The sequence below is a fragment of the Borostomias antarcticus genome, assembly GCF_949987555.1.
Source record: "Borostomias antarcticus genome assembly, chromosome: 1".
NCBI lineage: Eukaryota > Metazoa > Chordata > Actinopteri > Stomiiformes > Stomiidae > Borostomias > Borostomias antarcticus.
The window spans coordinates 37,604,615-37,616,739 of NC_140234.1; the positions used below are offsets into that span (position 1 = coordinate 37,604,615).

General features: G+C 50.7%; 1 protein-coding gene across 1 annotated transcript in view; it reads left to right on the top strand.

The window, feature by feature from the left end:
- Positions 1 to 8,711, top strand: part of LOC311330117 (eukaryotic translation initiation factor 4 gamma 1-like) — a 58,237-nt gene extending 49,526 nt beyond the window's left edge. The window contains 16 exon segments of the mRNA XM_084462103.1: positions 383 to 529; positions 849 to 1,082; positions 1,739 to 1,843; positions 3,115 to 3,450; positions 3,870 to 3,984; positions 4,160 to 4,292; positions 4,493 to 4,749; positions 5,283 to 5,404; positions 5,653 to 5,825; positions 5,948 to 6,073; positions 6,189 to 6,270; positions 6,488 to 6,586; positions 6,710 to 6,844; positions 6,965 to 7,046; positions 7,237 to 7,377; positions 7,897 to 8,711. Coding sequence (XP_084318229.1) covers positions 383 to 529; positions 849 to 1,082; positions 1,739 to 1,843; positions 3,115 to 3,450; positions 3,870 to 3,984; positions 4,160 to 4,292; positions 4,493 to 4,749; positions 5,283 to 5,404; positions 5,653 to 5,825; positions 5,948 to 6,073; positions 6,189 to 6,270; positions 6,488 to 6,586; positions 6,710 to 6,844; positions 6,965 to 7,046; positions 7,237 to 7,377; positions 7,897 to 8,084 — 2,475 coding nt within the window. The 3' untranslated portion in view covers positions 8,085 to 8,711.
- Positions 8,712 to 12,125: the final 3,414 nt, after the last annotated feature.

Consider the following 12,125-nt stretch of genomic DNA (forward strand, 5'->3'; position numbering starts at 1 on the left):
GAACTCATGAGCACATGTCCTTTCTAAACAAGCGTCTAAGAGCTTAACGTGGTGCTAAGTGTGACTACGAATATAGAGATATAGAATCTCTCATTCAGTACAGGGGCAGGAGGTAGAGCGGATCGTCCAAAGATCGTTGGGTCAGCGGTTCGAATCCCGGCTCCTGCTGACGACATGTCAAAGTATCCTCGAGCGAGACACTGAACCCTGAATTGCTCCCAACGAGCAGACTAGCACCTTGCATGCCAGCTGCCGCCATTGGTGCGTGAATGTGTGTGAATAGGAGAATGAGAGGCCTTCGTTGTAAAGTGCTGTGGATAAAAGCGCTATTAAGTGCAGTTCATTTACCATAATGACTAAACACCTCCCCCCACGCCCACAGCTCAAAGTCCCCACCACAGACAAGCCGGGAGTCACTGTGAATTTCCGCAAGCTGCTGCTCAACCGCTGCCAGAAGGAGTTTGAGAAGGACCAGGACGACGATGAGATCTTCGAGAAGAAGCAGAAGGAGCTGGACGCCGCCGCCTCGGTATGACACCGCCCCTAGCGCCTCCGAGTCCGCAGACGAGGGGCTTAGGGGGAGGTTAGCCGAGCGGAACTTTCGGGGCGGGGGGGGTCGTTACTTTGGGGTACCGCTCGTCCGATTTGTTACGGACGCAAACGAGAACGTTTGCATGATTTGATTGAGGCTTTGATCGAAGGAAACGAAAAGGTGAAGGAATAAGATCTTGACGTGCTCCCGGCTAACCTTCTGCTCAATCCTCCCCCTCTCCCCCTGCGCTACTCCCACCTCTTATCCACCCCCCGCCCCCAACCCCCCCCGTGCTACCCTCGCTTCCCGCCAGTAGGAGGAGAAGCAGCGGCTGAAGGAGGAGCTGGAGGTGGCCAAGGACCAGGCGCGCCGGCGCTCACTGGGAAACATCAAGTTCATCGGCGAGCTGTTCAAGCTGAAGATGCTGACGGAGGCCATCATGCACGACTGCGTGGTCAAGCTGCTGAAGAACCATGACGAGGAGTCGGTGGAGTGCCTCTGCAGGCTGCTGTCCACCATCGGCAAGGACCTGGACTTCGAGAAGGCCAAGGTGAGGGAGGAACACACACACACTGTTCTGTAATCATACTTGCCTTTTATGGACTACCACTCTTTTTCTGTGGAGCTCAAACGCAAACCTCTCTTCAGTATCACACTCACTCTCTCACTCACTCTCTCTCTCTCTCTCTCACTCACTCACTCACTCACTCTCACTCACTCACTCACTCACTCACTCACTCACTCACTCACTCACTCACTCACTCTCTCTCTCTCTCTCTCTCTCTCTCTCTCTCTCTCACTCACTCACTCACTCACTCTCTATAACCTCTGCCTCTGTCTGTCTACAGTATCACACACACACACACACACACACACGCACACTAACCTTTGCCTCTGTCTGTCTACAGTATCTCTCTCAAACACACACACACACACACACACACACACACACACACACACACACACACACACACACACACTATAACCTCTGCCTCTGTCTACAGAATCACACTCACACACACACACACACACACACACACACACACACACACACACACACACACTATAACCTCTGCCTCTGTCTGTCTTCAGTATCACACACACACACACACACACACACTATAACCTGTGCCTCTGTCTGTCTTCAGTATCACACACACACACACACACACACACACACACACTATAACCTGTGCCTCTCCCCAGCCTCGTATGGACCAGTACTTCAACCAGATGGAGAAGATCATCAAGGAGAGGAAGACCTCGTCCAGGATCCGCTTCATGCTGCAGGACGTGCTGGACCTGAGACGGGTAACACACACACGCACACACACGGGCACACACACTCTCACACACACACTCACACACACACACGCGCACGCACACTCACACACTCTCACACTCACACACACACTCACACACACGCGCACACACACACACTCACACACGCACATGCACACACACTCACACGCACACACACACACACTCTCACACGCACATACACACACACACACACACACTCACATGGTTAAGAGTCTGAACATGTTTAATTCTGCCCAATGACGGCTGACACACCCCCATCAGCGGTAAACCAGCAAACAACATTTTCCGTTGAGCAACCCTTAGTTAAAGATCAGTCGTCACTGGGCAAACACAGACATGGACTGGACACACTGAATCTTTCAGCTCAGACAGCAGAGAGTTGACACAACCCCAAAAATTGGCCACAACTGGACACTCCCAGAGTGCAATTGGTTGTAATAATTCATTATATACCTTCTCTAGGGTGTAGGCACACAAGGATGGAGATCTGACTTGTTCCGTGTTGTTTGTTTAGTGAGGTTTTATCTTTTTTTTTAAATGGGTGTTTGTTTCCCTGCATGGCGTAACGTCGTGTAGCGGAACAGATCAGTACAGGACCGCTGCACTTTATCCCTTTCAATCGCCCAAAACGACCCCTCCTGGGGAACACGACCGCGCGGTCGGCTCGTACGCTACGGGCCGGCGGCGGCGCCCCCAGATGTCCCGCTGTCCTGGCGTCGTGCTGGGGGAGACGAGGCTACGCTAGCTGCGGCCGCGGGGCGTTGGGTAACGCCGGGTCAGCTGCCTCTCAGCTCGCCGGCCGTCTCACCGCACACCGCCCACACACCGCTCGCCCGCCGGTCACCAGGAGAACACTGGTCTCCGTTTCCTCTCTCTGGGACGAGCCGTTGAAAGGAGCCAAGCGAAGACGAGGCCGTCTTTCGCTCTCTTTCGCTCGCCCTGTCACTCACTCACTCTCTCTCTCTCTCTCTCTTTATCACTCTCTCTCTTTCTCTCCCCCCCCCCCCCCCCCCCACCCAGTATCAATATCCTTTTCTTTTCCTTTGACGTAAATACACTATCTCATCCAGATCAGGGCGCAGACTAACCCACACCTCGTAAGCGCTGTAATCTTGACGCCGGCAGCAACGTTTCACTGTGACTACACCATACATGACATGTGACATGTGAACAAAAGGAACGTTGAATAAGTGTGCCGTCTCCCCCCCTCCCTCCCTCCTCCTCCCTCCTCCTCCCTCCTCCTCCCTCCTTCCTTCTAGAACACCTGGGTCCCGCGGAGGGGTGACCTGGGCCCCAAGACCATCGACCAGATCCACAAGGAGGCGGAGCTGGAAGAGCACAGGGAGCAGATCAAGGTCCACCAGCAGTTCCTCTCCAAGAAGGATGTCCGAGGGGGAGGAGGAGGCGGAGGAGGAGGAGGAGGAGGAGGAGGAGGAGGAGGAGGAGGAGGAGGAGGAGGCGGCCCAGGGGGCCGTGGGGGCCCGCACACCCCCAGGGGTCGGGAGAACCAGCCCCAGGACGAGGGCTGGAACACGGTGCCCATCTCCACCAAGAACCGGCCAATCGACACCTCCCGCATCAGCAAGATCACCAAGGTGCGCCCCGCCCCCGCACGCCCCGCCCCCGCACGCGGGAAGTGCACCCGTAGATCCCGTAGAGACGGACACTGTACCCGTCGTCGCAGTCGAGCCTGACAGACCTTAGTGTTCCTCCAGCAACTAGACTGAGCCGCTGCACTCGGCTTCCTCATTCCAGCGTCCTCACCCCTCATCTCCGGCCCCCCGCTGTGAGCCCAGGCCTCATCACGCCCTCAAACCCCTCCTTACGTAGTACCCAACGTGATTCGACGCACCACCTACAAATAAATCGCCCTTATTTGTTCCGTGCATCTAATGTCAGGTTTTTTCTCCATCTCTCTTTCTCTCTCTCTCTCTCTCTCTCTCTTTCTCTCTCTCTCTCTCTCTCTCTCTCTCTCTCTGTGTCTCTCTCTCTCTCTCTCTCCTCTCCCCTGTAGCCTGGGGCGATGGACTTCAACAACCAGCTGCTGGCCCCTGGGGGCAAGGGAACTTGGGGCAGCTGGGGTAAGGGCAGCAGCGGCGGCACGGGTGCCAAACCAGCCGGGGAAGCCGGTAAGACCCCCCCCCCCACTGAATTAACACCACCAAACCTTAACTTTAACAATGCTGCTTCGCCCCTGTTCAGCCACTGACCCTGTGTGTGTATGTGTGTGTGTGTGTGCACGTGCGTGTGTGTGTACGTGTGTGTGCGTGTGTGTGTGTGTGTGTGTCTGGTCCGCGTCCACAGCGCCGGAGGCGGAGTCGCCCGGCCGTCCCGCCACCAGCACCCTGAACCGGTTCTCGGCGCTGCAGCAGCCCGGCTTGTCCTCCGGCCCCTCCCCCTCCTCCTCGCTGGACCCGGATAGACGACTGCCCCAGAGGTCAGCGAGTCTGCCGTCACCAATCACGCCTCTCCGTACACGGGGGATTTTAGCCAGCGCAGAATAGCGTTGTGGATAGATAGATAGATAAAGCCTCAAGGGGATTGACTGAAATGTAGCCTTTTAGCCCGTCGCTATCGATCTGCAGCTGGTTAATGTTCAACCGGCCCCTTTCTAAATATACCCGCCCCTGTCTGCAGGAACAGCTCGAGCCGGGAGCGCGCCGACCGCTTCGACCGGCCCGAGCGCCTCGACCGTGCCTTCGACCGCCGCGACGACCGAGGGGACCGCGACCGCAACCGCCCGCAGGTCACCAAGCGCAGCTTCGGCCGGGAGACGGAGGGGCGGAGCCGGGAGCGCGAGCTGCGCGGTCAGGCCGACCCCCTGCGCCGCGTGGCCAGCATGACTGAGGACCGGGACAGAGGGGGCCGGGACCGGGCCAGGAGCAAGGACAGTGGTGGGTGACGCCGCCGGGAGCTCACTTCCTGCTTCTGCTGTTGTTTACGTTCTTCAAGGGTTTCAAGATGAGGAAAGTGTTCAAGGGTTTAAAGATGAGAATCTTCAAGGGTTTAAAGATGAGGAGGATCTTCAAGGGTTTACAGATGAGAATCTTCAAGGGTTTAAAGATGAGAATCTTCAAGGGTTTAAAGAAGAGAATCTTCAAGGGTTTAAAGATGAGGAGAAGCAAGTGAAAGTTTAGTTGCTGTGGGGGGGGGGGGGGGGCGGGGTTCCCAAAATTGGGTTACAATCACTTTTATATTTTAGTCTTTTTGCCGTTTTTTTGCATAGTGACTTACAATTGGTTCTTTTGTCAAGAGTAGGGGTTAGGAAAATCGAATTGGAGTTTCAAAAAGGTAGTGCGTGATAGTAGTCTTAGTTTTTGTCCAATATATATGCAGATACAGTATCTAGACAGTGAAGGGCCAAGAAGAGTCAGTGAGTTACTGAAAGAGTCGCTTGTGAACAGTCTTTGTCCCTGTGGCCCTACAGTGAAGAGAGAGTCCACCCCCACACCTCCTCCTGCTCCGACCAAGCCTGCCTTGAGTGAAGAGGAGCTGGACAAGAAGTTCACAGCCATCATCGAGGAGTATCTCCACATCAACGACATGAAGGTACACGCAGACACACTCGCACTTACATTCTTACTACAATACCTGTGAACTGTACACTGGTTTTCAGCAAACATGCATAACTCAGGTTTTACCAACAAAACCAGTTACAACGTGGCTGTGCCTACATACGCTACACAGCCACTTAGAAATGTAAGGTTATGTCAAAACGCAATGTTCCTTTTATTTGCATCTCAATCGGTCTTCTAACTCACCTTCACCCCTCCTGTGCTTCTCCTCCCGTGCTGTAGGAGGCGCTGCAGTGTGTCCAGGAGCTGAATAGCGGCCCACTGTTGTTTGTGTTTGTGCGGAACGGCGTGGAGTCGACGCTGGAGCGCAGCGCCATCGTCAGGGAGCACATGGGCGTGCTGCTGCACCAGCTCATCAAGGCCGGCTTGCTGACCACACAGCAGTACTACAGAGGGTGGGTTTGAGCGCTAGCATGGAGCAGTTCAAGCTTGAACCAAGTGTCATATCTTCATAAATATCTTCCCCCTGCTTATGTAATATCTTCAGAATTCATTGTGTGTGTGTGTGTGTCTCCAGGCTTCAGGAGATCCTGGAGGTGGCGGAGGACATGGCCATAGACATCCCCCACTTCTGGCTGTACCTGGCCGAGCTCATCGTCCCCATGCTCCAGGAAGGAGGCATCCCCATGGGACCGCTCTTCAAGTCAGTCCCCTACTCCCAGCTGAACTTCACAGCATTCACTGCTAACACATTATCCCATCCAACTCACCGTGTGACTGACCCGTGACCTTTGTCTTGACCCCTTGACCTCTTGTAGGGAGATATCCAAGCCCCTGGTTCCTCTGGGCATGGCTGGAGTTCTGCTGGCCCAGATCCTTAAACTGCTCTGCAAAGGAATGGTGAGCTTTCAGTGTCATGTCTAGCACTTGATAAATAAGCATTTACCTCGAATAAGCATGTCTATCTATCAACCCATATATTATGGGTATATAATTTTCTTCAAAATAGCTTGAATGTTGTAGACTGTTCTGGCCTTTCAGTACCAGTGTGATAGTGAAGAAGGAGAAGTCGGCCTGTTTTCTGTTCAACCAATCACGTGTGTGTGGTCTTCCACAGAGCCATAAACAGGTAGGCGCCATGTGGCGGGAGGCGGGCCTTAGCTGGAAAGACTTCCTGCCCGAGGATGAGGACGTCAATAAGTTTGTGACAGAAAAGGTGAGGACAGCGGCGCGTCTGGAAGGTTCGGATCCCAGATGGAGAATGTTGACCGATTCCTTTCTCCTCTCTGAGGTAAATGCGTGGATGTTTAGTAGTTTGTCGATGTCTCCTGCGTTGCAGAATGTAGAGTTCACCCTGGGAGACGACACGGAGAACAGCAGCAAGAAGGAGCTTAGCTCTGAGGAGCTGACCGCACAGCTGGACAGACTGGTCCAGGACAAGGCCGACAACGAGCGCATCTTCGACTGGGTTGAGGTGTGTGGGTGTGGCTATGCGGGCGGGTTTGTGTGAGAGCTACAAATTTGCATTGACTACTCGGTTGCGTAAGTCACCTACAGGGATAACAGACATTGATCTGACTGTCACCCCCTGCAGGCCAACCTGGATGAGCAGCAGACCTCGTCCGACTGGTTTGTGAGAGCACTTATGACCTGCGTGTGCCAGTCAGCCATCATCTGTGAGTACCTGGTCTTGCCTCTCAGCTTTACATACGTACGCCACACAACCACTTGACTTCCTCGCGCTAAAACCCTGTGTCCCTAACGGGTTGCCGTCCGTCCTTGACCGCCTGTCTTCGACGTCGGCCCTCGGATGTTGTGGGATTGCTCCCGTTAACCCCGTCTTCTTTAATCCCCCCCCCCCTACAGGTGAGAACCCCTACAAGCTGGACACCAAGCAGATGTCCCAGAGGGCCAAGCTGCTGCAAAAGTACCTGAAGGACGAGCAGAAGGAGCTCCAGGCCCTCTATGCCCTGCAGGCCCTCATGGTGGAGATGGAGCAGCCCGCCAGTAAGTGGCCCCCTCCTCCCCCCGCACAACCTACTCTGGTTCTTTGCTGGATCTGGATGCTCATCTATATTTCCTCGACAGCAGTTAAAGGGACATTCCACCATTATACAACCAATCAATATACCCTTTGTCCAATTTACTGTATAATATGTCAAACATTTGAATAGAATACACCACAAGTAAGCTTATTAATTTAAAAGCCATATTGACCCTGGCACAAAGCAATTCGGGGCTCTTTTCCCTGGTGAGTAATTGTTTTGAGCTTTTGGGTGTTTGAGCTTTGAAAAAATAACAATATAAAGGTTAAGTTGAGGTGGATTCTCCAATCTCTCCAAAAATGTTTTGACACTTAAACATCTTCAATGGACAACCTCCATATCATTCTAGCTAAATCTCCCCTAGATGTATTTATCTTAATCGCCATTCTCTCTCTCTGTCTCTCTCTCTCTCTCTCTCTCTCCATCTTTCTCTCTCTCTCCCTCTTTCACTCTCTCTCTCTCTCTCTCTCTCTTTCTCCAGACCTGCTGCGTATGTTCTTTGACACCCTGTACGACGAGGACATGATCAAAGAGGAGGCTTTCTACAAGTGGGAGTCCAGTAAGGACTTGGCGGAGCAGCAGGGCAAGGGCGTGGCCCTCAAGTCTGTCACCGCCTTCTTCACCTGGCTCCGCGAGGCAGAGGACGAGGATGAGTCTGACAACAGCTAGGACCCTCCCTGCCTGCCAGCGCCCCCTGGAGTTTAGGAGGAACCATGGAAGATGTAAAAGATGAGGGGAGCTTGCATAGGTGTTGTCAGGAACTCTGGGCTGCGTTCCAATAGAGAACATCCTTAAATCCTTCTCCGTAACAAAAAAAAGAAGAAAAAAAATTGAAAAAAAAGATTCTTCAACTAGGAGAGATTCTACTACGGATCGAACATGCCGACATTTTCTTGTTTTACTTTCTTCACTTGTTTTTCTGCGCTGCCGAATGTGTTTTTGAACTAAAAATGAGAAACTAATTGCAAGAGAATGCTACACATGGCAAGCTGTAAGGCCTGCTATATCCTGCAGGGGTTTTCGGAGGTTTTAGCCCCTGTTGGAAAGGCGCGTCACATTGCTAACGGCAACACTATTCAAGACATTTTGCAAAAAAAAAAAAGGACTAAAGAAGATAAACTTAAAAAGCTGCTCACACATATATATTTTTTGATCACATTGTATTGATGAGACGTGATGATGTCATGTATGTATGGTGTATGATCCACATGACCCTCTTACAGTATGTAGGTGATTAGCTTTCTGGTTTTGGGTGTAGGATGATTGCAGTGTGCATCATTTTTATAAAACGAAAAACATGCAAAGAGAATTGGACGTGCTGGAGCTCGTCTGTGGACATTTCAGACGGGAGTCAAACGGTTTGAGGCTTTTCTGAACTTCCTGCAGACTTTGGGAGAACGGGGAGCGGCAGAGAGGGACGGGGGGACATGGACACGGTGCTGCTGGGGGTCTTAATAGCCACGCCCCCGACCCCACCTAGACGAGTGTGTTTTTACTGATCCCCCACTAACTATGGGATGAGGAAAGGACCGGGGGCAGGAAAGCTTGTAGTGGATTTAAAAAAGGTAAAGTCATTATTAAAACTTGAAAAACACTATATAGAGAAATCAGATTGCAAAAAAATCAACTTCAACAACAAAAAAACTACAAAAAAAAGAAAATTTAACAGTTCGAATCCTAAAGACTTTTCTGCTTCCATGAGTGGAAATGCATTTCAGGAGAGTTCTGTAAATATATAAGATTTTTTTAAAATTTTATTTTAAAAGAAAATAAAAAGTAATGTAATGCCATGTAACTTTTTTCTTTCTGAAACAAAGTTCCCCCCTGTATTTATATTCTTTCTCCTCCGCTAGCAGAAGGTGCCTGTAATTATCCACCTAAAGTCATTGATTACAATTTAATTGAAAATGTGTAAATACTTTTTTGCTTTACTTTATTAAATATTTAATTAAGAAAAATTAATGCCTCTTTTCACACCGAAACTGGAAAAGATAATAAAGAATATTGCAAATGAAGTAGTTTCTACGCATGTGGTTTTCTCTGTTCTCAGGGTTGGACACGGCGTCACAGTAATGATGGCTCTCATTCTGTCTCGGTCTACTCCCTCTCTATACACAACAGAACTAAAAGCCTCTACTGTACTTCATTGTCCTGTGGAATGAGGAAGTTCTCGGTGCATTGTGTCATTCTCAGCCAGTCAGAGAGCAGCATGGGGATCCACCACTGAAGTTGCATTTGTGTGATTTCATTGATTGATTGATTACCTCCCTCACAGTCATGAATATGGTGCCTATTTTGTGCAGGGCTATACAAAGTAGCTCAGGGGTTGCTAGGTCACTAGGAACATCCCCCCTAATCGACATTTTATAAAGGTCTCAAATGTGCAGATATAATGTTAGGTTTTTAGGCCCATTGGCCTTAAATAAATTAATACATTTAGTAGTATATGTGGTTTATAGCTATAAACTCACTATATAGCTCCAGTCCTTTCCAGAGAGTTGGATGTTATGAAATGTATGCCTGTGCATGATGGTCAGACTAAGTGCACTGACTTTACATTTTGCCCTGGCAGTTACAGTACGTACTGCTGTTAAGGTGTCATAGGACTGTACAGGTTCCTACTCTTTAACAACAATGGCATATCTTAATTTGTACCTTCAACTTTTGGCAGGCCACAAATGATGAGGCTTTTTACAACCGACCGACACCTTCCATTGTTATTCCAGCGGACCAGTTCACTCTTCATTTCAGCCACTGTGCCCCATTAAATGGGAGTTGAAATGGGATCAGTTCAAGTCTGTATTGTGGTGCCTCATTAAGTTTCATGTTGTATTGAATAGGGAACCGTCATCGCCTGGAGGTAGCCAGGGTGATGCTGTGTACCATTCAGTGTGTCGGTCTCAGGGTTCGGATCCCGACGACTCCAGTCCACATGTCGAAGTGTCCATGGGCAAGACACTGAACCCTATACTGCTCCCAATGAGCAGGCTGGCACCTTGCATGGCAGCTGCCGCCATTGGTGTGTGAATGTGTGTGAATGGGTGAATCAGAAGCCTTCATTGTAAAGCACTTTGGATAAAAGCGCTATAAGTGCAGTCCATGCAGTCCACATATAAATGCAGACATACAGTACAGGTGGGACAAACATGGAATCACAAGACGGGAGTGATCTGATTGAATCGCTCAACTCTGCCTGGGCCACACTCTTGAGGAGCAGGAGCCCCTTGCTCTACGCAGTATGCCGAGTCAGATATTGGAAAGCTAATGTACTCTTAACACAAACTCTATTCCTTCTCTGTGTTGCCGTCCGTGGTATCAGACCTACTGCCACCCATGCCCAGGTGCCAGAGAGCAGGTGTGTGGCCACAGCCCTCTGGGGGTGAAGACCAACATGTTCCTGAGCGCCAACGCTGTCCACAGCCAGTGTGACGCCACGAACCGAGATGAGACCGCCGTCCCTGTGTCTGTTTTCTTGCAGGGTGGCAGGAGGGGGGAGCAGCCCTGATTGCTGATGCAGCACACCTGTGGTCGGTTGTCCTGGCAGACCTGTTTAGGCTGTGAGGCACCACTTCACTCTCACTAACTAGAAATGACTTGAGAGATAAACTGAACCCTCTCTATCAGGGCCCCATTTGTCTGACAGGAGATACTCTCTCTCTCTTTCTCTCTATCTATCTCCCTCCCTCCCTCCCTCCCTCCCTCCCTCTCTCTCTCTCTCTCTCTCTCTCTCTCTCTCTCTCTCTCTCTCCCCCCCCCCCCCCCCCCTCCCTTCCCATGCAGGAGAATCCTTTTTGACTTGACTTTGACGGTTTGGTGGCAGAACTTTTTCCTATTTTTACACCTTACAACACTCCACACACCTACTGATCCCTCACCCACACCCTACACCACCTACTGATCACTCACCAACACCCGACACCACCTACTGATCACTCACCAAAACCCTACACCACCTACTGATCACTCACCAACACCCTACCTACTGATCACTCACCAGCACCCTACACCACCTACTGATCACTCACCAACACCCGACACCACCTACTGATCACTCACCAAAACCCTACACCACCTACTGATCACTCACCAACACCCTACACCACCTACTGATCCCTCACCCACACCCTACACCACCTACTGATCACTCACCAACACCCTACCTACTGATCACTCACCAACACCCTACACCACCTACTGATCACTCACCAACACCCTACCTACTGATCACTCACCAACACCCGACACCACCTACTGATCACTCACCAACACCCTACCTACTGATCACTCACCAACACCCGACACCACCTACTGATCACTCACCAACACCCGACACCACCTACTGATCACTCACCAACACCCGTCACCACCTATTGCATTATACTAATGATGTACAGATCGATCTACCTTTAAAATGGAAATGGAAGGGGTCTCTTCAGCATCTACTAGCTTGTTGTCTCAAGGACATAAAAACCTGCATGGATTTGCAGTAAAAAAGCCATGGTTTAACTTTTGACAGTGCCTTCACATTTGTGAAACAAATTAGCTCTGTTGTTAAAGCTGCATTTTTTCATTTAAGGCTCATACTGTACTGTAGCCAAGGTCAAAGCCGATCATCCTCCTAAAGACTTGGAGAGGATTGTACATGCTTTTATAACCTCTAGGCTTGACTATTGCAATTCTTTGTATGTAGGTTTAAACCAGTCTTCACTC